The sequence below is a fragment of the Syzygium oleosum genome, unplaced genomic scaffold (genome assembly GCF_021117445.2).
Source record: "Syzygium oleosum isolate NSW1041296 unplaced genomic scaffold, Sole_v2.1 Sole_v2.03, whole genome shotgun sequence".
NCBI lineage: Eukaryota > Viridiplantae > Streptophyta > Magnoliopsida > Myrtales > Myrtaceae > Syzygium > Syzygium oleosum.
The window spans coordinates 2,373,230-2,399,906 of NW_026607487.1; the positions used below are offsets into that span (position 1 = coordinate 2,373,230).

Sequence of the window (26,677 nt, forward strand, 5' to 3'; positions counted from 1 at the left end):
TATTGTATATGTTTCCCGATGTCAAAACAAGTGTATATTTATCCGTGCTGGTTGTTGTATGGCTATCCTTGGTTAGGTGTATTTTAATGTACGGGTGGTTTTAATTACTTCCGCATGTGCTTTATATCTCTGTGTTGGGTGTTGGGTCGGCGACGCGTCCTGGGACGTCGCACACGAATCGACCTTTGCGAGGGATGTGGCGCGCCGAGGAGTGCGGGGCGTGACAGAGAAAGAGTATAATTATAGAACAATAACATTACCACGTATGCTACCATATCAATATGAGTTATTTAGAGTCAATAAGCAAACTGAAAAGTTTGATGTATGACATATTTACGTAATATTGCTGGACATTTAGATTTTTTTAAAACACCCAAGAGAAACCGTGCAAATCCCATACAAAGCTCCACTACGAAAAACAAATTTCAATACAATTATTATATATTGCGATTGATTTTCGCCATCGCCTTATTTATAAATTAAATTTAAACAATATTTTCATGATAAATAATGGGCTCTCGTCTCACAATGCAACTAAACAAGCAACGAGGTGGAAGACTTTGACTTGCTTTCAATTGCGAGAATCTTTTTTCCGCCTTATCCCTTTCTTGGCAACTAAAAAAGCAACATTACCAAACAAACCGATTTGCTTTCTTCATTCCCTTATACTTCACCATAACTTTGATACCTGAATATGTAAGATGAAAATTTCTATGTGCAAATTAAGCACACGATATAAGTCTAATTCCTTACACCCGTAAGTGTATGGAGGAGGTTTGGCTAAATTGACCCTAATTGATGTCGTCGTCAGGACGTGGAGCTAATTGATATCGTGAGAAAGATCGTGTTTGGAAAATTGAAAATGATAGGACCCATATAAGTTTCACATGAGTCCCACTAGATTTAGCCGTTTGTAACGAGCAAAGAACGAATGGCGTGTCACTCAATCATTGGTCAAAGCAATAGGCAAGTGAAGAAAAAGCTCATGCAGCTGTGGCGCCACATAAAGTGGGCTCCATGTGCTAATTCAAGTATGAATTGCATATAGACATGGTTCAGACTCATTAAATTATATATTGAATTAAATTTTGTTACTTTAAATTCATAACAAACTATTTTTTAAAATTTGAGCTAATTCACTAAATATGAGTTAAAAAGTAGATTTTTGACCATTTCAACGCCTCCAATGGTGAGAGGCTTTCATTTCTACGGGAAGGGAAAGCAAAATGTTGTCCATCTTCACTTCGATTTGCGCGGCCATGTGATCCCATTACAAAGAGAACTAACAAAAAGTGAGGGCTAGCCGGTTAAAGAGGTAAATTTCCTTATCAAAGACGCGCAAATCCACAGTAGGATTGTGTGTATACGAAGCACATCCAGCTCATCTTCTGAGGCACGAGAAGAAGTAATTCCCAATATGCACACCTTGCAAAAGTTGCCAAGTAAAGTCTACAGGGGGGGGTGGTCTTGCCAATTTCGAGGAAGGGATTTTTTCGGTGGTCTTGGTCAAAAAGTTCAGAATCAAAAAAAGTACGATTGCCTCGTCTAAGAAATGCCATCCACCACCACAAGATTTGCGCGTCTCCTTTGGGGCAAGAGAAGAAGTAAAGCTCTATTTAAAGTCCCAAGTGCTTGTGCTTGTGCTTGAAGAGGAGAAACGCCAATCACCACAAATCACTGAGAGATCGTTTTTGTTCCGAGATATATCTGGTTTTGATAGCTCCGGGCTGAGGCGTGAAGGTGATATCCTTGGATTGCACTGCCTTTCGGGACTCAGACACAACTTGATCTGCTTCAAGGCAACTTCTTCTCAAACACTGAAACCCATCGCAGTAATTTCATCTCTGCATCGCTCCTCGAGGTAAGCCCGACCGTCATTCTCCAGTCTATTGCCATTGATAGGACAAAAATAAATTTGATTATTGCTCATCGCATAATACCTAACATCCTTTAAGGCATTCAGAATATTACATGTGATATTCCCTCGATTTTTTCAAAATCATCACCACATATATTGCTATTTTTTCTTACTACAATCTCCTCGTTTAAACTAATCGGTTATGAATGGTTAGACTGGTTGAATGTGGTGGAATCGCTTGCTAGCCCTTGTCCCGTTGTTGTTTTCAAAGCATTAATGGTTGACTGAACTCTCTTATGACAAAAAGCCTGTTTGATTAAAATTATGAAAATACCCTTCTAGACCCGATTTCGGGTCCATCGACCCTATACGTACCCCAATTCTCAAAAATTACTTAAACCTAAAACATCCAAAATACTTGGGTTTTGCATAAATTCTTTTTTTTTTCTTGAAAACAGTTAAAAACCAGATTTTTCCAAATATCGATCATGCTGGTCTATTCTCTTCAATAATTGCGCAAAACCTTTCAAAGGTTGCGGATCAGAATTGTTAACAACAAAAATTTATCCGAACGGATATGATCGACTAGTGAATTTTTGGATATCCATAAAAACATTGTCCGTTATATTGGCAATTTTCGTAATTTCTGGAAAATGACAGAAAATTCAGATGTTTTTCCGGAAATTATGAAAAATTCACAATTGTACTGTTTTTTTTTCTTTTGCGCTGGTTACAATGGACAACTTGAAAGTGAGCAAAGCTGCTGGTTTCAATGCATTTACACATTTAATATGTGGACAATTTTTAGGTGAACTTTATTTTTGCGGATTGAATTAGAAAAACTCGTCATAAGGTATGGTTTTCACGCGATTTTATTGTTTACAACAAAGACTTGACTTTTATGTGTATATATAGCGTTAAAAGTTATCGACCTACGACGGATTAGATAATATGATTTATGCATGTGTAGGGCCGGAGGAGAATGTAGCATTTACAGGAAGTAAGGACGTCTTTAATAATGATATAATGGAAGATTCACAAGCCGATTAGAGCCACATTTAACTGTTTAACAAAATGGTTTTTGAAGTGTGGATATGAACAGAAGTGGTCATTCCGTACTCTGGTCCACATTGTGTGGCTTGACTTTGGTTTGCCATCTGAAAACAACTTCATTGCTACCAGTCAATTAGCAATAGAGGGATACCTGTCCGTCAATAATAATTCGAGACTTATCGTCTACTACGGTCTCTCTCTCTTTTCTCACTTTATCTTTCGCATTCGGCCTCTCTCTTGCAGAAACCATTTGAGACTATCGTCTACTGATTAGTCTTCACTCGCTTTCTCTGTTCTTTTCCCTCTTGAAAGTTCTCGCCCAGGCTTGTTCAGGGTCTCCTCTTCCCGATCTCGCGCCTCTCGTCGCATCTCAGCTCGCAGAAGGTAATCACTTTTTCATCCCTTATTACCGTGTCGTTTCTGTTGATTCTGTCGCTTTGTTATCGGAATAATCGGCTGAGCTAAGTGTGTTTCCGGGCCCTTTTTGCCTATTGGGGATGTGGGGGTGGCTGCTGAATAGCAGAGGAGGGTCTTCTATTCTCTCTTTTGGAGCCGCTGTTGCCTGTTAACGAGGTATGTCCCCAGCTCAGATTTTACTTCGGTGCAAAAAGAAAGCCCTTTGTTTTTTACTTTAGATGTGGCCAATCCTATGATGGCCTTGCTGGCTGATTGTTAGTTGCATCGTAATTCAGTATTTGATCTTTTGTTGAACTAGAACGAGTAGGTCTGCAAGCGCGCTAGATTCTATTGCGCACAAAATTGCCACATTTCTCTTGAATCCAGAGACCATTATTTTTGCGTTGTGAGGTTTCTCTGTGTTTGAAGGTCCTAGATTAATTTATAGAAAAATAAATCAGAAAAATAAAAGTAGGCTGGTTCGAGGGTCAACTAGTTTGGTTCTCAGTTACAAACACGGAGAACCGATTATTATGGAATAAGTTCCTAATTCTTAGGTTAGAACTTACTCATCCCGAAACCAATCATCCTACGAGTAAGTCTTCTCTTAAGGAGATTTCATTCAACAATTTCAACTCCCTATAGAACATTCCAAATAAGTGATATTCCGTTTTCCTTGAATTGTTGGACCATTAGTCCTAGAAAGTATATTCCCCTTCATCTCTAACTCGTTATCTCCCTTCTTTAGCCAAAAAGGAAAAGAAAAGAAAAAGCTCATTTTCTCCCTTCAAAGCTTTAAAAATTGACCGAGTCTTTACATGAAAAAAAGAAAAGTAAATGAGGAATAAAAATTTACCGTGAAAGTTTGAGCATTTTAACTATATTGCTACTTTGTACCCGCTCTCAACTCACGATAGTTTCAATCATTACAATATAAAACATACCAAAATCCATAGTATGATACTTCTTAAGATCTTTTACATAATATCCAATAGTAAGAAAAAAACCTAGTTGATCTTATGACACACACATGAAAACAATCCAATGAATTGAGCCATACGCGCATATTAGGAGATTCACCTAGCTTTACATCACTCATTGCTTATTCACCTAGCTTTACATCACTCATTTCTTACACCTCTTTTGTTACAAACAATAAATTCATTCTTCCAAATGTGATTAATCAATTTTAACCTGACTTATCACGAATTTAGCTAATAATCCTGTTCTACTTCCATTTAATTGGATAAAAAATCTTTGCGGTGATATTCTCAAGGTGGGCCTTACAGCAAAAATGGGGACAAGCACTCAACGCCATTGTTTCAAACCTTGGTCGTCTCTGATTTTCTTATCTTCTTCTCCTTCTTCCATCGAATTAGTACCTAATTTCTAATCATTCAGACTAACATGGAGAAAGGGCAAAGTCAGAGCAAGGCAAACAAAGAGATGCCCCGTTTCATATCAGGTTGTTCCTTTGCGGTGCTTCTTGCGTCTCTGTGCTTGTATTCAATAATCTCAATAAGAAGAAAAAGAGTGCATAACATACAATATATCAATCAACTTTTTAGATTTGAAAATTTGAGATGAAAGGCTCGGTGATAACATACCAATTCAAAATAAATTCTTTTTACATGGAATTGTAGCATGTGATGCCGACGTGAAAAAATAAGAGAGAAATGATAATGACTATTTGTTCATCTCTACCTTGCATTTCGAACTTCATTAAAAATATGACAATTTTAAATAAAATTAAAGTATGAAATCGCCGAATTTGAACCAAAACATAAAAGAAGTGAAGCAACCAACCCGATACGAATAGAGAAGCAACATTCACACAAAAAGAGAAAAGAACATGAGAGAGAGAGAGAGAGAGAGAGAGAGAGAGAGAGAACAAAGACGGTCTAAGATTGATTGAAGTTAAGCAAGAGGGAGAGTACTGTGTTCCGAGCCATTGGAAGAGAGAGGAACGTATCAGCTTGGAGAAATAAGGCCGAGAGACCTGTACACTTTTAGCAATTCTTTTTTTTCTTCGGAAAAAAGAAATTATGTGAAACTTTCGTCAAGCGGTCCTTAAAGACTGCAAAAATTCAGAGACTTTGGACATTCTTTTTTTATCATTGTTTTTGTAAGCGATCATATTACTAAAGATACAACTGACAATTCATGTTGTGTCATATTAATTGTGTCATGTCAAGTTACGATATAACACTAATATGGCAAAACCCAAACAAGATGTGTTCAATAAACTCGTTGAACTACCACAATATGAACACGACACTTTTACTAAAGCAGGTTAGACGACGTGACATGACAAATGCAATTATTAAACGTGTCACCATACGAAATGTCAACACAATACCATGCAATATGCTAACCTGTATACATGCAAAAAGATGCAACACATAGCATTACATCTAAAGCAAAGAGTAAAATTGATTCCCGTGATATTCTAATTACAAGTGAGACACAACCTTTTGTATTAATGTTAATCCTATTTAAGAGCCATAAAATTTTATCACCCAAAAAGCCCCAAATTTCGAACATACTAAAGCCATAAATTTCAAAATCTAAAAATTAAGAACAAAAAAACTAGACCATGAAAGAAGAGAGGGAAAGTTAAAATTCCTGGAAATATGTTTGGATACATGTTAGGTGGAAATTATGTAAATGGAACTTAATTTCATTGATAGACTTAATTATCCTTCAATCTATTCATCCTTAAAAAGGAAGTAAGGCCAATTTTGGAAGAAAAGTGCAATTTTTGCATTTCCTCTCATTTCTATGCACTTTTAGAAAGAAATGAAGTGGGGGCTCAAAAGGAAGTATTTCCCTTTCATTTAGAATCATTTTCATCGACTACCTTCATAATTCAAACAGCTGGGCAATTGAAATTTTTTCCTCCATTAATATTTTAGCTTTAGTTAATTTTACATATGAGCGATCCCTAAAACTTGAAACCCGCCAAATTAAAAACGTGATTGATGGAAATTTCCTCCAATTAGGAAAGTGCACACATCCAGAGGATGAGTTTTTTCGGGCAACAATTACATGACACTGCATTAGTTTGGCCAATGGGAATGGGATTAGACAGAAGGGGTTGTGAAAATGAGGTGGTGGAGATAGTTAGGGTTGTTTATATATTTGGCTAAAAATAATAAGAGTAAGGTCGAAGATCATGATAAGGATTAGGCATCGTGTGAGCTTATATTCAGAGGAAGATGCATCCATGGAGTTTTCTACATAATTTCAATATCTTAGGTGTGAACTAAAAGAATCCAAATATCATAGACATGCGCGAAGTGATGTAGTTGTTCAAATGTGTTTTAAGGAAGTCGGTAAATTACGCTTCAATCTGTTTAATTTCAAATATGTGTTTCTGAAGAAGTAAATGATATGAGCTTTTTGGGGGCCTCTTCAGGGCCACCTAATCTTCCTCAGTGAAACGACGTCGGCTAACTCAACTGAAGGCCGTGTCGTTATTGTTAGAAATATTAAAATTGTTTTGTCTTTAATACAAACTTGGTCTTCAAGTTTGACAAACTTGGTCCTCAAGTTTGATACAAACTTGGTCCTCAAGTTTGACCAACTTGGTATTCAAGAAAATTTCCTTAGGAGTAGTATAAATAGGTTATTCCCTCCCTATTTGTGTAAGTGTGTATGAAAAGCCATAGAAAGAGAGAGTTGAGAGTTGTAAGAAAAAAGCTTATAGAACTAAGCTTGTATTCCTCTGTGAAAAGCCTGTGCAAAAGGCATTTTGAATATTATTCTCTCTCGTTTTGTGTATCTATGTGCTTCTCACCAAAAACATCAAAGTTTGTCCATATCCTTTTTGGTTCCTACAGTTATTACCTTTCTCAAGAACACAAACCTTCTTCAGCATTGCCTAGGGGAGAAATGGACGTCCACGTTATCCGGAGTGGACCAAGCCAACAAGCATTTGCAGAAAAAACATCTTTCGTTTCAACTTTCCCCTCTCAGATCACCATGGACAAAGAGCAAAGTCATGGAAATGGAAAGAGAAAGAGAGCAGGGGAAAAGAGTATAGAGGGAGCATCCACTTCTTCGTTCGTCTCTCCGGTACCCACAGATGTAGGTAGCGGTCAATATGATGTGTTCTTGAGCTTTAGAGGCTCGGATACCCGCAAGGCATTCACTGATCACCTCTACCATAGTTTGATCGAGGCAGGGATTGTACCGATTTGCGTGTTCAAGGATGATAACAGCATACCAATCGGTGAGGAATTTGGTTCGAAGATTCTCGATGCCATCACACGATCTAAGATTTCGATCCCCGTCATCTCTGAAAATTATGCTTCGAGCAAATGGTGCCTCCGCGAGCTCATTCATATCATGGATCGCAAGAAGAGCACATCACACATAGTGTTGCCCATCTTTTACAAAGTGGACCCATCAAATGTGCGGTATCTAAAAGGAAGTTTTGGGGAGGCATTCCATTCGCGTAAAAAGCATTTTGATGAGAAGGATATCCACGAAGGGCAGCGAGCACTTAGAGAAGTGAGTGACTTACATGGATGGGAATCCGAGAAAGTTGCTAACGGGTACTTTGCTTCTGCCTGAACTTTTCCTTTTTGATAAGTGAGTTTTCTTGTTCACGCGAAACAGATGAATCACAATGGTTTCCAACGGATCAAAAATCAAAGAAATGACAACCCCTCCTATCAATAGTATCATTCACCAAACAATACGCTTAGAAAGGACTCGAATGCTCAGTCTTCCGAAGCTTTATCACCCCCAGATACAATAGACCTCCTCATGCCAATGAAAGTCGGCTCAGTTGAAACGGACTGGGCACTTTCACATTTACCATGTCTAGGTTTGATTTCCACTATCAGTAAACCCCATTGGTAGAGATCTGTAAATCAACTATAAGTCCTCAATTTAGACATGTGTGCTGCCCTAGCCTTAGAGTGGAGTAACCTCCTTTTCTCCTAAACTTTTTTTAATTAAAAAAAATCGATCTCCTATCATTCAACTAGCAGCAATCTTAAGCCTTATAACAGATATTATACTTCTAAAGACTCTTAACGAGCCAGGTGCACCATCTTATTCTATTTCAACAACATCCATCTAACGAAAGAGAAAAAAATGAAACGGCCACTAGCTATCATCCCTCATTGTTATTTGTGAAACCAAAATATCTTGCATGTTAATTGGCCCCATCCATTCTTCACATGTATGTCGGTGTCTTTTGATGAGATTAAGTATAATTACGAAATTATCAATTGAGTTTTGTTGTTGGACAGGCATGAAGGAGAATTAGTGAAAAAAATTAAGAAAAAGGTTATGAGCGAGTTGCGACAAGATTTTCAGCTTGATGTTAGTAAGCACTTAGTTGGAATTGGTGATCATGTGAACAAAATCAGGAATTGGGTAGACACTCCAACCACTAATGCTCGAATGATTGGAATCTATGGCATGGGCGGGATCGGAAAAACGACACTTGCCAAGGTAATCTATAACCGGCTGTCGAATGACTTTGTGCATCGCAGCTTCCTTGCAGATATTCGAGAAATAGCTTGCCGCAACGGTATTCCTTATTTACAAAAGCAACTTATTAAGGAAATTCTACAAATCGAACCTAAAGTTTGGAATGTTGACGATGGAATTAATATAATCAAATCTAGATTCAGAGGAAAAAAGGTTCTCATTCTTCTGGATGATATAGATGACAAGAATCAACTAGATGCATTGGCTAGGGAACATAGTTGGTTTATGGCAGGAAGTATGATCATCGTTACAACTAGAAATGAAGCCGTTCTTGATCAATCTGAATTCGAGGTAGACTACAAGTATGAATTGAATGAATTGGATGAGGTGCAAGCTTTGCTTTTGTTTAACAGACATGCATTTCGCATGGACCATTCTCCGAGGGACTTTGAGGCTATATCTCATGATATCATATCCACCATGGGTGGGCTTCCCTTGGCACTTCAGGTCGTAGGTTCATACTTGTACAAAAAAATGAATCGAAAAGTATGGGAAGATGTGCGGAAGCAATTAGAAGGCCAACCACATAAAGATGTCCAAAAGATATTGCAAATAAGTTATGATGCATTAGAAGATGGACATAAGCAGATTTTTCTCGATATTGTTTGTTTCTTTATTGGCAAAGGGAGCGAAGTGCACAAATTCGCCATGTACATGTGGGAGGACTGTGGGTTTTATCCAAATCAAGGAATTGAAGAATTGAAGTTGAGGTGCTTAATTAAAATTGGAGATGATGGTGAGTTTACGATGCATGATCAACTAAGAGATCTTGGAAGGAGCATTTTTTGTCAAGGACAACCGCTTGACAAACGTAGCGGGCCATGGGATTGCAACTACAGGGGAGCCTCGAGAGTAGTACGGGAAGAATGGGTAAAATATGGCACTCCTTTCTTTTTCTCTCCCTCTTATTTTAATATATTTAATCTGATCAATTCTAGTATTTCATCTAGCATGAACAGATGCTCTTACTTTCTAGTAAAAAAATTTGTGTAAACATCCATTTATGTCCATCATATATTAATCATGACAACTAAATAAATTATAAGTATCCGAAAGATGAAAGAGTTAAATCATTCGATTCGATTTCATTGATATAAATTACATCCGTAAAAATTTAGGAATCGGCAAATAATATGTATTAGGGCCAATTATAAGTGTCCGAATGTAATGTGGTGCTCCTGTGATTTAGGAATCCAAATTTTGATTTTTTTTCTTCATTTTGATTTTGAAGATACTTGTCCCTCTGCTCTACCAGTTATTTCTATCTCTTTTCATTCTTATTTCCTCTTAATAGATAAGATAGCAAAAATCCCCTTAAAAATATTTTCAGTAAAATCTTACTTTTTTTAAGGTTTTAACACGTTCACCTTGCTCATTTTTTATAACAAACATTCCTATCTGCTATAAGTTCTTTTATATTATTTATATTTTTTGGGACAATGCCTCTTTTGTGCTAGAAACCGCTAGACTAACTTGACTATTTATAAAAAAAAAAGAAAAGAAAACTTGACTAATCAAAGGAAATGTCATGCTGATTATTATATCCACACCTTTGTATTCATTATATATGACTTTCAGCATGAAGCCAAAATTTTCAATTATGTTTATCTTTTACTTAAATTATCAATGTTCATGTCATATTATTATAATATATTTGTCCATCTTGATGCCTCATAGGCTCATGACTGATCAGTGGTGAGGAATTAAGCCTAGCAATTAACCAAGAGATGTTGGGCAATGGAAACATCTTTATATTCTTGATATAATTTGAATTAGTTCGTTCCTATGATTCGATATCACACTCTTTTGTTGATCAAATAACTTCTTAATATTAGCAAAAAGAGCACACCATACTGGTGTTTGGAAAAATGAAAAAAAGTCAAATCTATTTTGAACAGACAGATATGTTGAAAGATGATAATTGGTGTCGGAAAAAAAATTAAATGATTGTAAGATGGAAAGATTTTGATTTAACTTTGGAAAATGAAATACTTTTGGGACTAATTTCCAATTGTCTTGACTATTTAAAATATAATTCTATCTATTTTGTTATATCCTATTTCTTCAACTAATTCTAGTGAAATATATGCGAATTGTGTGTAAACTCTTGAGGAAAGTTTGAGGTTTGAAATCCCTTTTCCATATAGTAAACTTTTTAATGTAATATATCGTAAAGATTGGTGTACAAGTGAAAATTATGAAAGATAGCGCGGGGTGATGATTATAACAATTTAGTGACTTTTCCTGCAAACAAACTTAAGAGAAATTATACCCATTGCAGGCTTTTAACTATTTTAAGCAGAGAGACAAACGAGTCAAACAATAAAAGTAAATCAAACCAACCAAAAAAACAATCCTAACCAATTGAACTTTTGGAGGAAAATATAGGTATTATTATTAAAGTCAATCAAAGCCATATGGGATTTTTTTTCATCATATTCAACTAATTAAATGATCTGTGTTATCAGGAAATTATAATAGTATGTTTCAACTTATAAGATGCAAAAAGAAACAGTGCCATTCTTATGCAAATGGACATTTGTATCTTCAGATTTTTTTTGGTAAATAAAAATAAGTGATATTTCTCCATAAACTTTCATATGGCGCGCTTGGCTTAAAGATGTTGCTTATAACCTAAAAAGTGTATTGCTAACCAATGTCACAACATCTCTTTTTAAACGTACTCTACAAAAAAAAAGTTTCAGTTTTCAAAAAAAAAAATGATTAAACACTCCGCAAATATAGTTGATGAAATGAAAATCGAGTCCTTCCTTAGCTACTTAGAGGTGGCCCACCATCACTCTTTAGCAAATTCTTTTGAAAAATTAACACAAGTCATATGAAAATTTACAAATAAACATTTGTACTTTGCAAAATGGTTTCACGTATTTGGTCTTAAATAAAAGTCAAAGTGCATGAGCTACAAAATTTGAAAAAAAAAATCAAAAGATAAAACATTGAGGTGCATTTGCCTTAGTTGTTTTAAAACAATTTACTATTTTTTCTTTATTTTCACGAATTTCAAAAGATCGTCAAAAAAAAAATTAAATGTGAGTTCATGTGTCCATTTTTATACACGGGAAGGATAAAAAGATAACAAAATCGGTGCAAATCCAATTTTTTTTTCAAAAAAAATCAAAAACAAAAAGTTACAAGTTGAATGCCTTCCCCCGTATCCAGACGTACTCAGATGAACCATTTGAAAAAACTTGCAGAGGTCCTGGTTCCGTGACTGGATGCGGGCAGCTACAAGCGGAGACTCTTCTAACGAACTCCTTTATGAAATAAGATGGCTTCAATGGTGGGTCAGGGGAAGCGAATTGGCTCTTCCGACGACCAATTTGCATCTACCGAACTTATCGGTGCTGGAATTATCAGAGAGCGTGATGACAGAGCATCGGGAAGAAGGGAGTTTGATGACGGTAAGATGGGGGAAAAGGAGAGACATCCTCTCTCTCTCTGTGATTTTTTGGGTTTTGTTTTTGTTTAGCCGATCCCCCCACTCATTCTTTTGACAGCTTTATTCTCCTCTTTTTCGTGTAGCTGCCAGAGCGGCTACAAGTTCACAGATGGTGCTTTGGTTTAAGATATACTCGTGATTTCTCGGATTTATCACATCAGATTGGAAGGATGGAGTTTGATCATCATCACAGCAGGCTTCAAGATGGATCTTTGGTTTGGGAAGGATGGGAAGGATGGAGTTTGATCACGGTAAGATTGGGGAGAAAAAAGACATCCTCTTTCTCTCTGATTTTTTGGGTTTTGTTTTTGTTTAGCCGATCCCACACTCATTCTTTTGACAGCTTTATACTCCTCTTTTTGTGTAGACGGCAGAGCGGCTACGAGTTCTCGACCTTAGCGGTTGCAATGGTTTAAGATGTACTCCTGATCTCTCGGCTTTCACGCAGTTGAGGGTTCTCCGCTTGGACCATTGTGCCGGACTAGAGCATCTACACCCTTCTGTTGGCAAACTCAAGAGCCTCATTTCCTTGGAATTGAGCTTCTGTTTTAGTCTCAAGGAGCTACCAGAGGAAGTGTGCGAATTAAAAGAATTAGAAGAACTTGTATTAGATGATTCTGGTATTACAGAGATCCCAACGTCTATCATTGGTTCTCTGAAGAAGCTGAAGACACTGAGCGCCTACCGTTGTGAGTCACTGAGAGAAATCCCTAGCTCAATTGGGGATTTACAGAATTTGCAACACCTGAACTTGAGTGATTCTGGGATTGAAAAGCTTCCCAGTGCTATTGGGGATCTTTCTTCTCTCCAGCACCTTGACCTATGGCGCTGTGACAAGCTCCGGTCGCTGCCACGGCTTTCTAGCCTAATCCACCTAGAAGAACTCCATCTTCTGGGATGCCATCTACTTGAAGACATCCCCGAGCTTCCCTCGAGACTCTTGATACTCTGTATTGAGAAGTGTGGTAAGCTGATATTGCTTAAGCTCAACGGATTGAAGAACTTGGAAGAGCTTTCAATAAAAAGGTGCAGTTCAATTGAAAGATTGGACCTTTCACGGTTAATTCGTCTGAAACGATTACACGCTGAGCATTGCAATGACCTAGTCGAAATTCAGGGCAGTGATAATTTGGAGTTCTTGGAGGGCATATTTATATATGACTGCAATTCCTTTAAAAGGCTTCTCTGTCCAAAACCAGGGCGTTTGAAGTGGTTAGTGGCTGTCAGGTGCAACAATCTAGTCGAAATTCGAGGTCTTGATGGTGCGAAATTCTTAGAAGTGTTGGATTTTATAGGATGCGAATCAATGGAGATGTTGCCAAATTTGACGGGATGTGAGAAGTTACGATCTCTAATTGTTCGAAACTACAACAAACTTACTCAGCTTCAGGGACTTGAAAAGTTGGATTTGATTGATTTGGATATTTCTGGTTGCGACTCATTGGAAGCAATCTTGAAATTATCTTGCACGCACGTTATTAGAAGTTATGAATGAGAGCTGTGTTGTGTTCGCTATGGAAATGTTATCTTGCAGTGATAATGATGTGAGGAATCTTATATTACAACAGTGAGACGAGTCATGTTTCTTCAATAGAGATAAATAAGCAGTGAACAATCTTTTTTCTTTTGAGATTCATGACCTACTTTATCTTCTTTTCACACGAAGGTTTTCCATGGCATGGTTATGTGCTTTCTTTAAATTGCTAGTCTTACATAATTGAAGGAGTGGGGGAGTTGCTCATAGAAGCTAACATGATGCTTCAGCCAAGATCAAAATGTAGAACCAAATGTCAATAGAAGGCATAGTAAGATTCTTTATCCTGGAATGGCCAGTGTGAGCGAATAGAGTAACAGTTTTCTCGAGGCTCTCTTTTTTTAGAATGATTTGCTCCACACCGGGTATCTATTTGATTGATTTTGGAAACTCTGGATTTGCCTCTGTATAATTGCTGTTGATTACGTTATAGCAATGTTTTTCGTTTACACTTCCATTGGCAGCTTCTGTAGACTGCAAATAGATTGTAGCTTGCAAGGCAAGAATGAAAATATCAACAAAGGTAAACAAGAATTACCTAGTGATTAATAGTTCCCCTATCGATAAACCCGGGATTTGAAATTTTCATCTAGAGGCCGATGGACTTCTGCTACTCATTATTGTATACTATGCCCAGAATTTCCCAAAGTCGAAAGTTCATATTTTCTTTGAAAAAAGTCCTTGGCCATTTTGAGTTCCTTTGCGAGTTCTTTTGTATGTCAAATTTGACTAATGGCAGATGTCCGGTTTGGGACAATTGCCTTCCGATTTTCCGTGATGAACAAAAACCCTGTCAAGTTTCTTATTGTTCCCTTGCTGTCCTGCATTAATTTCCCAGAAGAGCATCACTTTCCAGTAAATATGATGAACTGAGCTAAAATAAAATTCAAGGTTCAAGTGCTTCTGGTTGGTGACAAAAAAAAAATGTTTAAAGTAGTTTTAGCTAGTCTGTCATATATGAATGTAGACCACCTTGACATTACTAGTAGTCAAACTGTTGTTTTGAAAGATTATCAAGCAAGGTAAACTATTGCTGCTTCTATGACAGGTTTGGTTGGTCTATGTAACGATCTAGGCTTACTTTGGGACTTCAATTCAATTAACTGTATCGATGACCTTTTGCATTAATGGGCAATTTTTTGCCCATCTCTGAAACAAGCTGGGACAAGGAGCTCAAGAATTTGCTAATTAGTTTGCATCCCGTCTGATCCTATTGTTGTCATGGAATTGCTTTATCACATGACTGATTTGGGTGTGGCTGACTGGGCTGAGGAACTTCAAATTCCATACCTGAGACCGATCAAAATAAAGAAAAGGGATTTTGCAGGGGAAGCATCAGCAACAGCTGAGGACACTCTTGTGTGCCAACCTTGAAGACGCTCCGGGGTCGACTGGAGTGTCCCAAGGAAGTTTTGATGCTTCTGAATTTTCAAACACTTGATCTGATCTCTACTTCACATCCCTGAATGATTGTAAATGTATTTTTTTCAATTAAATATGCTTTCTGTACGCTCAATAGGTTCTAGCTCTCCTTTAATCAAATGCTAAGCTGCTGATTTTTTGTATGTTGCCCTGATGCAGAGTTGTCCGATGCGGTTGTATTCTAATGATATCATGCTCGAATTGATGAGGCTCTGCAGGGGGAGGTATGCACTGCTGGGCTCCTCCATATCTATCAGTTTATTCATGTGATGATATCCTTTGAATGTTGTCATATAGGTTTCTGATTTGATAAGCTCAGTTCTCATGTATGCAGCATTGGATTTGTAAAGTTGAAATTGACCTCCTTGCAAACTATCCCGTATTGCTGATTTTGCTAATTGGATCTTGCAAAATAACCCAGTAGCAATTCATCTTTCTGTTCTGTAGTTTAGGCACTTCACCTTTTCAGCATAATTTTATTAACTTCAATTCCATTCCCAAACACAAACAGGGAAAGTGTTGCTAATTGCTTACTTCTTTTAAGCCTGTTGGTTTCTTTTTCATCAGCCAGCTAATGAAGTCTCTGTTCATTGTGGTCCAACTCCGATTGGTGTCGATGTTTACGCATTTGTACCTTATCTCTCATGGGGTAAATTCTGATGCTACAATCTTGGATATCTTCATTTATATGATAATTAGTCAGTGCTATCTTCCTTGTGCAGATTAAAGCTGCATTTGATGAAACTCGGAGAAAGTCCCCAAACACCAGGGGTTGGAGATACGAGCAAGAATGAGCTATGTCAGTACGGAAAGGCATTCCAAAGTTCTTTGCTATTGGCGTTTATCATTTGCTCCGTGTTGTTAATACTCTTCAAAGGATTCTTGATATAAGACGACCTCTTCTCGTGTGGTGTATCAGTCCTTTGCAAGCTTTGAAATTGTGCTATTCTTTAGCAAAGGCTGCATCATAAATCACTTGGAGAAATACCGCATGTGCAGGTGGTTCTATATGTGAAGTCAAGCATAAAATGAGATTTGTTAACAAGATTACCATTTAGATGTCCACTTCAAGCTACAGTTTTGTGACTGGGAGAGACTTTTTCCGTGGAAAAAGCAAATGCTGTGGAATAAGCAAATATTCTGTCTATTGCAGCCAAGAGTTTCAATCAAAAGGTTTCCAAGAAGACAGTAGTTTCTCATTTTGGACGAATTTTGAACACAAAAAAAGGCATTCATTAGTGTAAAATCATCTCTCTGGTCTGGTTACCTCGGAAAATTCATATGTAGGCATTTTGCAATCACTTTGGTCGTGTAATTTCAAACTTGATTTATTTAAGCATGAATCTAAAAGCAGAAGAGACACAACCATGTATATTTTCATACCTAAACCAGGTAGAGAGACCAGTTCGTTTTTGAAGAGCAGCATTACTTTTTCCTTTCGAGATTCTCTCAGGTGGACGAATTGGTGGTTCGCGTAAAAATTGCTGTTTAAATTGTTTAGACAAGGAAGGAGGCTACTAGTAGAAGCTATAACATAGTGTGTTTATTGCAGAGAAGAGGAGAAGAAAATGAAGAAGATCATAGGGAAAATTCCAATTAAGGACCCCAAGTGGGGTCAAATTCTCAAATAAGGACCCAAAGTGAATATTGTGTCAAATAAGGGACTGAAGTGCACAATCAGGTCTCAAATAAGGACCCGAAGTGCCCAAAAAGTCTCAAATAAGGACACGGGTCCCAGTAGGCCAAAATACCCGCCAGTAGGCTAGGAAGTTCTTGTTAAGTCCAGGAACGATAAATTTTCATTTTTTTTATTATTTTTTTCTGTTTTTTTCTTTTCCTTTTCCTTTTCTTTTTTTTTCTTCTCTTCCTCCATAGGCCATAGCCGGGCCGGAGGTCGCCGCTCAGCGAGGCCGCCTCTCTCTGGTGCAGGCGAGGTCGCCTTCGCCAGGCCTCGCCGGCGTCGGGCGAGGCCGCCTCGCACAGGCTGGGCGAGGCCGGCCTCGCCCAGATCGGCGAGGGCTCGGCCCGCCGACGTCGGCGGTCGCCACCTCGCCGGCGCCGAGGCGGCCGGCCTCGCCCGGTTGCGGGCGAGGTCGAGCCTCGCCGGCGTCGGGCGAGGCCGGCCTCGCCCGGATCTGCGCGAGGCTCGGCCTGCCGGCGTCGGGCGAGGTCGCCCTCGCCGGCGTCAGGCGGCCGGCCTCGCCCGATTGCGAGCGAGTCGAGCCTCGCCGCGTCCGGCGAGCCCGGCCTCGTCGCTGGCCTGGCGGAGCCGAGCCTCGCCGGCGTTCCGGCGAGCCCGGCCTCGCCCGATTGTGAGCGAGTCGAGCTTTCGCCCGGATGGCGAGGCCTCGGGCCCGCCGGCGTCCGGCGAGGTCGCCTGTTTGCCGCGTAGGGCTGAGGCCGGGCCTCGCCCCGAGATCCGGCGAGGCTCGACCTCGCCGTAACCGGGCGAGGCCTACGCCCGGCTTCCCAGCCCAAAGGAGGCGGCCTTGCCCGGCCCGGGGCGAGGCGGCCCTCACCCGACGCCGGCGAGGGCGGCCCTCGCCCGACGCCGGCGAGGGCGGCCTCGCCTGAGGCCGGCGACCTCCGCCGGCCCCGGCTATGGCCGGTGGAGGAAGAGAAGAAAAAAAAAAGAAAAGGAAAAGGAAAAGAAAAAAAACAGAAAAAGTAATAAAAAAGAAAGTTCTGTTCCTGTGGAACAATGTAATCTCTTCTGCCGGCCGGCGGAGTATTTTTGGCGGGACCTGTGTCCTTATTTGAGACTTTTTGGGCACTTCGGTCTTATTTGAGATCGATTATGCACTTCGTGTCCTTATTTGACACAATATTCACTTTGGGTCCTTATTTGAGAATTTGACCCCACTTGGGGTCCTTAATTGAAATTTTCCCAAGATCATATCAAAGCCGGGATGGGAGAAGGGGCGTCACAGTGTTCGGCTGCATCATCAAGTTGAAATTGGGGAGAGCGTGGCAATCTTAGGATCCACAAGAGAATTGGGATCGTGGTAGAAGAATGTGGCAATGGACTGGACCAAGAGCCGATGGGTATGTGAGTTAGAACAGAAAGGAGGCGAATCTGTCAAATTAGAAGAACTTGTATTAAATTTTGCTGATATTACTGAGATTGCTACATCTATCGGTTCTCTGAGGAAGCTGGAGAAATCGAGTGCCAGCTGTTGTGAGTCTCTCAGAAAAATCCCTAGCTCAATTTGGGATTACAGAATTTGCAACATCTGGACATTAGTGGTTGTGGGATTGAAAAGCTTCCTAGTGCTATTGGAAGGTTAAAAATCTGCGCACTCTAAGTCTCCTATCATTTTTTTGCGCATGAATCTAAGCGCAGAAAAGACACATTTGTGTACATTTTCACACTTGAAACCTCTTTTTCTTTGGCGTTGGCTACGGTTGAAGACTATTGGAAAGTGTGGACAAAATTTTTGGAAGAGTGAAAAGAGCCCTCCCCAAACTCATTTGGTCTGAACAAAAAACTTTAAAGGGTCATCTAATTGGTTAATAATCAGACTCTACTACACCAAATTGTGTACTCTGACTCTGATTAGATAGAGCTCAAGACAAGGCCAAGTAGCTTGTTAAGCCAAGTTCAATTATGTAAGTACTAACACGTATATAATGCGGTTCGTGTTTAAAATACTTGCTAAACGTACTTAACATAAAATAATATAATTTTCAAAATATTGGTCAAACATTACATGAGAAAAGTCGCAAGTAAAGTCAATGTATCGACTCTACGCTTTATTTACTTTATTGCTTAACAGGTGTCTAGGGAAATTAATCCAAAGGGCAATAGCTTTGTGTTTGGCTACTTATAGAACATTAGTTACAACCTTATTCGCTGGACTGATTTGAAGTTGGAAAACCATGAATTGACCGGATAACAGGATGAATGTGTTAAACCAAGTGAACCAATTCGGTTTTGTTCATGGGTTTTAAAACTTTTCTTTCTTCTGCTTCGATTTCATGCTAGCGATTTGCTTCTAGCTTGATTTTGAAAGTTCTAGTACATTTTACATCAAGATCCTAGAAAATTACAGCCATTTGAACAATAACTACTTAAGTTTTGATAGGATTAAAGAGGGTGCGCTTTGGTGCTTTTCGGTTTGCCTCATTTTGTAACTCCGAGCTCGACAGGACGGTACTGGAAATATGAAAGCTGTCCTCAAATCAGAATGGAACTATAGAAGTCCTTTCGGTTCATTTAACACCTGCAAACTGCATATTAGAATATATAGCTTCGGTAGTTTGCCATATGATGAATCATATAACGAAGAGGAATCGAAATAGACAAATTGAGGAAATTAAGGGGTTAAAGAACCCCAAAAGCGGGGGCTTAAACAAAATTTGGCCAAAAAAGAGTTCTAGAAAACGAAATTGACCATGAAGTAGATCTAAACGTCAAATACCACAATGAAAGCAGTCCTCTTATTTTGCAATCAGCATCATGTTGTTGAGTAAAGCGCTTACTGAAAAGAGGAGAAATTAACAGGTCAGGCAATTTTTACTTTGCATGGGCATGCATGCATGTGTGCTGAAACGTGTTGCAGATAAATCAGAAGGTAAGGAAATTCAAAAAAAAAAAAATCGGCAAATGTAAATATATATGAATATGACATAATTTGTCATCTCATTTTCCTTTGTTTTGAATGCTGGAGATCGATGAATGAAACAATGATTTGAATGAACATTATACAAGAAAGATCAAACATCGTGGACAAACGTCTCTGGTTCCTCTTGACTGATTTCATCCTTTTCTCTCTTGATGATGATGAGCATGATATTCTGTAATTTCTACGTATTAAAATCAACGCACAAAGCTCGAGCATTTGCACTTCAACCATCGGAACCCTTGTTTGAAAGAAGCCTTGAACTTGCCCTCTGACCGAATAAAGCTTGTATCTTGCCACCCTCCTCTGCCTCTTCTCCAGGTCATTCCACCACGACGGTTTTATCGACTTCAAAAACAAAAGAAATAGGCAAAGGCCAGAGTCCATTACGACTTACAACATCAGGTTTGTCTATTCCCATCCCAAAGGCAATGGTAGCACATACAATCTGGACCTCTCCAGTATGCCATTTCTTTTGAACAGCTACTCTTTGACGGGCTACTAATCCAGCATGATAGTACACCGTCTTTATACGACATTTCTCATTCAAGCATTTTGCGACGTCAACACATTCACCCTTCGAAAGGCAATATACTATGCCACAACAATTAACACAACGATTCTTTAGCATCTCTCCAAGCTGCTTCAGTGGTTCCTTGATCTTAGCTATGACCCCTCATATTTTACATTTGGTCTGTCAAAGCTTGTCTCAAGAACAAAAGCATGGGGAATCCCAAGAGCTTTTAGGATATCCTGTGATGGATGTATAATTCAATCAGAACAAACAGATTATTTCAACATAATCAGGAGGTTAACGTGTAAGTTTAGTACCTCACAAACTGACTGAGTGGCAGCTGAAGTTAAGGCCATCACTGGGACATACGGAAAGTTTTGCTTGAGACATTCCACTCCCCTATAATCTGGACGAAAATCATGTCCCCATTGACTACAATAATGACAACCACGAAAGTGACAATCAATAAGCTTTACTCGTTAATCAGTCAAATGTAAAAGAAAAGCTCAAACTAGTAGTAGGTTCCTTTCATGAGATCACACTGGCAGAGCAAATCCAGTTAAGACCTTGTAAGAAACACAATCAATGACCTCATGGGTGAACCTTTGCCTTTCTCAAGCTGATAATATATAGTATAACCGTCAATAGAATAAATAGGGACTCAAGAACCAGCTTAAGAGACTGAGTGTCATGCCAAGCATAGACAGGAGATGGGATCCTTATCCAAGTTTATGCTGGTTCCAATTACTTAAGGAAGTAATCTCCATTGGAGCTTATTTAAGTTGTGTCTTCTTTACTCAATATAATGAATGATGTGCCACTAAGTGTTCCCAAATGACGGAACCTAGATCATTTCCAAAGTTCAAACAAGGAACACTGCATTCTGTCATATTAGAACTTCACAGGGGTCAGGGCTTCAGAAGGTCTAGTGTAACACTGACAAATTAATTAGGCTAGAAACACTGAAAATGCAAAATTGTTTGGAAAAAGAGTTCAATTTTGTCTGATGCCATACATTGGAACTCATGGTTATGTACCTAAATCACTTCCTATCACTTAATCTTCATTTGAAAAACATTTCCTTCCTTAGTTGACGACCTTCTCAATAGAGCTAAACAAAGCAGATTAGAAGATCATGTTAAAGCTTAAATTCTGACATACAGGTCTACCCTTTTACATTTAGTTGGTGGAACCATTGATCAAAATGCACCTGGCTTGTGCTCTAAACATTGTCTCCACACATACTTCTACATGCGATCATTACACAAACGAAATAATGTTAACATTCACTAACCTGGTAACATAAACTTTCACCACCTCCAATGGGCATGAGAATGAAGCAATCTTGCTTGGTTACAGAAGCTTCACAAGCCTGATGCTGCATTGGTTGAAATGCCTTGTTTCCGAATATTACAACATTTTCCAATTTTATGTCATCCAAGGCTTGCAATTCCTCATAACTCAGAGTCCCTTGTTTGCATGTCGAAATCCGAGAGCAATGTCCTTTATTTGAAACTGAAGATATCGAACCTTGAGTGACAGTGCTCTTACAGTCCTTCAACACAAATAAGCCTCTTCAGCACCATAAATAGTTTCTGACATGGATTCATGGAAAATGAAAATTGTGCACAATGAAATCCCAAGCCTTCATTTCGCAAAACACTCCCATCAACGATGCTGGATGCTAAGTTCCACACTTGGATGATGTACTATACTCTCAAAATATTTGAGAAATATAGGTATTGTTACATCATCCTAAACAAAAACCAACTGTTTTTATTGACCAGACAGTTCTAATATAAGTCATTTTAGATCTTAAAGATGTGGAAGTAACTGGCAAAAGTTAGGAGTGTCTATTATACATTTGATCTGATGAGAGCCTTTGTAAGCAATTTACTAAATGCTTTTGTACAGGTACCCTGTGTAAAGTCCTTTGCTGTGAGCAGAATTACAAGCAAACTGGAAATGATCAAGGAAAGACATAATTTTAAGAGCAAAGGACGGTGACACACAAATTTAAGGGGTTGGGCAATTTCGTCTACATCAACGGGAGAAGTTGATTCACAATGACCAAGAGGGAATTACAATAAGAAATAAATCAATTTCTCACTAACCAAAAGACTCCACAAGCTTCGGCCAATCCCAAGCCAAATCTAGGTCCATGAATTAAACACTCGAGCCACAAACTTAATAACTATCGACCAAATTAGTTTTGGGCATGGGAAACAACGTGCCAAGCCACCCTGCTTTTCTTTCTTTTTCTTAATCCCTTCAAACTGGTGGGGCCAGAAAGGAGTGAGACAACTTCACAGTTTTCAAAAGCATACCATGGATTCTATAGAACAACTGGCCAGAAGTTGAGTGGATGAATTGCCCGGAGTACTGCTTTGATCAGGAATATAGCATGTGGATTTCCTGCCCATTTTACTGCCAAATATCTAATATATGTCTTCACTGTCAGCAGAGGAATCCACCTCAAGAAAAGTTTGATTTCTCAGGTTGTGGAGAATCTTCTATAATATTAACATCGTGCACAACATTGCATTCGCCGTCATAAGGGATATCTTGGCCAAACATATCAGCCAAAACTTCACAAGCTTCTGATTTCGCAACTTACAAATCATCCGAATCCTCAGTATCTTGCATGGTTTCTGAGAGCAATGTCTTTTATTTGAAACTGATGATATTGAACCTTGAGTGACAGTGCTCTTACTGTCCTTCAACAGAAATAAGCCTCTTCAGCACTGAAATAGTTTCTGACATGAATTGACATGGAAAATGAAAAATGTGTACAAAGAAAGCACAAGCCTTCATTTACGCAAAACATTCATATCAAAGACGCTGGATTACTAAGTTCCACGCTTTGATGATCTGCTATACTCTCAAAGTATTTGAGAAATATAGGTATTTGCACATCGTCCAAAACTAAAATCAACCTTTTTATTGACCAAAGAGTTCTAATAGGTCATTTTGGATCTTGAAGACCGTGGAAGTGAATGGCAAAATTTAGGAGTGTCAATTGGTTATTTGATTGGATGAGACCTCATAAGCAATGTGCTAAATGCTTTTGTACATGTACATTGTGTACATCCTTTGCGGAGTGCGGAATCACAAGCAAATTGGAATCAATCAAGGAGAGACTAAATTATAAGAGAAAAGAACAGTGACACGCTGATTTAAGTGGCTTGGCAGTGTTGTCTATGTCCATGGGAGAAGCATACCATGGATTACAAAGATCATCAGGCCAGAAGTTGAGTGGATGAATTGCTTTCGGTACTGCTTTGGTCAGGAATATAGCCTGTGGATTTCTGCCAATTTTACTGCCAAATATATCATCTTCGTCTTCACTGTCAGTAGACGAATCCACCTCAAGAAAAGTTTGATTTTTCTCAGGCTGTGGAGAATCTTCTATAAGAGTAACATCGTGCACAACATTGCATCCACCGTCATTAGGGATATCTTGGCCAAACATATCGGCCAAAACTCCACAAGCTTCAGATTCCGCAGCTTGCAAATCATCCCAATCCTCAGTATCTTGCATGGTTTCGGCAAGTTCTGCTAGAAAGTCATCACCACAATGCTCCACAGTGATAAACTCTCGACCTTCGTCCCCTTAAAAAAAACCAAAACGAAGAACAAGATGATTTTGCAAGTCAATAACACTACTCCACCAAACCCACAAAGAAATGACAATGAGATTAACGCCCAACGAACAAAATTCAACCAGCTCCGGTCCATTGAAATCCAAAGTAGACCATTTCGCAGCCATCGCCAGAACACTGACTAACCGCAGTAAGTCTCCTTATCTATGAATGCACAATCAATCAATTCAGAAATCATCCAGGCCCTAATCAGCAGATACCACCCAATTTGGCCAATAACCAAGAAAAGCCCACCATCGAAAGTAGCCTCAACTCATCAAACTGGAACCGTGCTAGACATTTTGCGCGTCAGTAATACCACTTCACTAAGCCAGCTCCGGATCTATTCAAACCTAGAGCAGACTATTCCACGGCCATCCTCATCGTGGTGGACGATGGAAATACCTACACAACCTCTGCAAACGCTAATCTCAGCATGAAAAAACACGCGATGAAGAGACCATTCGAGTTACCGTAGAGGGAAACGAGGCGGTCCAGGCACTTGGTGGCGGACTGTTGGTCGAAGCCGAACTCGAGAGCCAAGCTCAGCAACCGAGCTTTCTCCACCTCTTCCAACCCCCCGATCCTCCATGGAATCTGATGCACCTAGGGGACCGGCGGACCCGTTATGCGACTGGACGAATCGGCGAGTTTGAAGTCAACGATATCAGATTGAGCTCAAATTTGGTCGGCTGAAGCGAAACGGCGTGCTGATCAATACTCACGGCCTTTGGCCGTGATTAACGATGGATTTTCGCGATTCGAGATTATTTAGATGGGTTTTTCGATTTTTTTAGTATTTTTTTATGAGTTAATTTAGTAAAGGGCAGTTTCGTAATTTTACGTTTTGATATTTACTAATCCTAGTAAGGTTAGGTTTGAGGATATATAAACTTGTTTTAGGGTTTCGTTTTAGTAGACTTTGAATATTTTGATTGTTAATCATTTGAGAGAACAGTTTGTTCCTCGTTATCTTTCGATTCTTCTGTTTAGCCTAATTTCTATCGCGCTTCGGCATCAATTGGTATCAGAGCACAGGTTGCTTGAATCAATGGCTGAACAGAATCGCGGTCGTGGACGGCGGGCTCGTGGTGGCCGGGGGCGTGGAGGCGTTCCTGAAGTAGACGACCAACCGCGTCTAAGAGATCTGCGAGACGTAGAAATTGAAGAACAGAGAAGACGAATCCAGGATTTGGAGCGACAACTTGCGGAGGCGAGGTTGGGCGTTCAATCCGAAGAAGGAGCGGAATCTGAGGATTCATCCGATGATGAAGAGGAGGACGTAAACCCTTTCGAGGTTCTGAACCAGGGGCGGAATCGAGGAGTACGACCTGGAAATCAGCGTTCTTTACAAAATTTCGGAATGAAGATCGAGATTCCCGAGTTTAATGGTAAGGCTCATCCTGATGAGTTTATTGATTGGTTGCATACGGTAGAACGGATTTTTGATCTTAAAGACCTAACTGAGGGGCAAAAAGTGAAGTTAGTGGCTATTAGGCTGCGAAAACATGCTTCGATTTGGTGGGAACACGTGAAAAAGCAACGCGCTAGAGGGGGAAAGCCGAAGGTGGATCGCTGGGATAAGATGAAAAAGTTATTGCAGAAAAAAATTTTGCCTACCCATTATAGGCAAGAGGCGTTTATCGAGTATCATAACGTCAAGCAAAGTGATAAAACAGTTGAGGAATTTACAGAAGAACTTGATCGCTTGCGGATGCGTTGTGATGTGGCGGAGGAAGACGAGCAGACGATTGCACGATATCTGGCAGGGCTGCGATATGAGATCTCTGATGTTATCCAATTATAGCAGTATTGGACATATGAGGATGTGTGCAGACTAGCCCTAAAGGTGGAGGGGCAGTTTAAAAGAAAAAGCAGTAATTCTAAGTGGTCAGGCAGCAGTTCCAAGTGGTCAGATAAAGAATCCCAAGGAAAAGCGGGAACATCTGCAGTAAATTCGACATCGGTCACAGTTAAGGATGTGAGTTCTAAACCTGCATCCAACGAGGGGCGGAGTAGTGCTTGGAACTAGCGGGGAGGAACGCTATGCCAAGCGGTGTTTCAAGTGTCGGGGATTCGGGCATTTCTTCTCGATTGTCCGAACCGACAGATTGTGACGCTTGTAGATAATCCAGTCTTTGATGAAGGTCCAGTTTATGATGAATCTGAAGGCGAAGAAGAGGATGCGGATGCGGAACAGGAAGAGATTATCTATGCTGATTCTGGTGAGTCCCTAGTCGTTAGAAGAATATTAAATGTTGCTGTAGCGGATGATGATTCGTGGCTTAGACATAATATTTTTCATACTAAGTGCACTAGTAGAGGAAAAGTATGCAACATGATAATAGATGGTGGGAGTTGCGAGAATGTGGTGTCCACGACTATGGTGGAAAAGTTGGAGTTGAAAACAGAAGATCATCATCAACCATACAAGCTGTCGTGGCTTAGAAAAGGGAACGAGGTGAAGGTGAGCAAAAGGTGTCTTGTGCAATTTTCAATTGGAAAAAATTACATCGATGAGGTGTGGTGTGATGTAGTCCCAATGGATGCTTGCCATATTTTATTGGGAAGGCCGTGGCAGTTTGACAGAAAGACACAGCATGATGGTTTCAGAAATACCTACGCATTCAAGAAGGATGGCCGAACTATTACCCTAGGTCCTTCGGATT

The 26,677-nt window shown here is 39.5% G+C and overlaps 3 protein-coding genes across 3 annotated transcripts in view; 2 read left to right on the plus strand and 1 right to left on the minus strand.

The window, feature by feature from the left end:
- Positions 1-1,559: 1,559 nt before the first annotated feature.
- LOC115662493 (disease resistance protein RPV1-like) overlaps positions 1,560-26,677 on the plus strand; it is a 193,121-nt gene continuing 168,003 nt past the window's right edge. The window contains exons 1-3 of the mRNA XM_056309526.1: positions 1,560-1,861; positions 3,155-3,295; positions 3,378-3,484. The gene's annotated coding sequence lies outside the window, so the exon portion shown is untranslated. The remainder of the gene's footprint in view (positions 1,862-3,154; positions 3,296-3,377; positions 3,485-26,677) is intronic.
- LOC115662679 (disease resistance protein Roq1-like) lies at positions 7,155-13,905 on the plus strand. Its single transcript, XM_056309273.1, has 5 exons — positions 7,155-7,866; positions 8,572-9,685; positions 12,031-12,237; positions 12,359-12,526; positions 12,643-13,905. Exons 1-5 carry the CDS (start codon positions 7,202-7,204, stop codon positions 13,768-13,770), a joined length of 3,282 nt encoding a protein of 1,093 aa, XP_056165248.1. The 5' UTR covers positions 7,155-7,201; the 3' UTR covers positions 13,771-13,905.
- On the minus strand, positions 23,290-24,593 carry LOC115664170 (ATP-dependent DNA helicase Q-like 1). The gene is made up of 2 exons (XM_056309579.1): positions 24,482-24,593; positions 23,290-23,979 (listed from the first exon to the last, which is right to left on the minus strand). Exon 2 carries the CDS (start codon positions 23,906-23,908, stop codon positions 23,513-23,515), a length of 396 nt encoding a protein of 131 aa, XP_056165554.1. The 5' UTR covers positions 23,909-23,979; positions 24,482-24,593; the 3' UTR covers positions 23,290-23,512.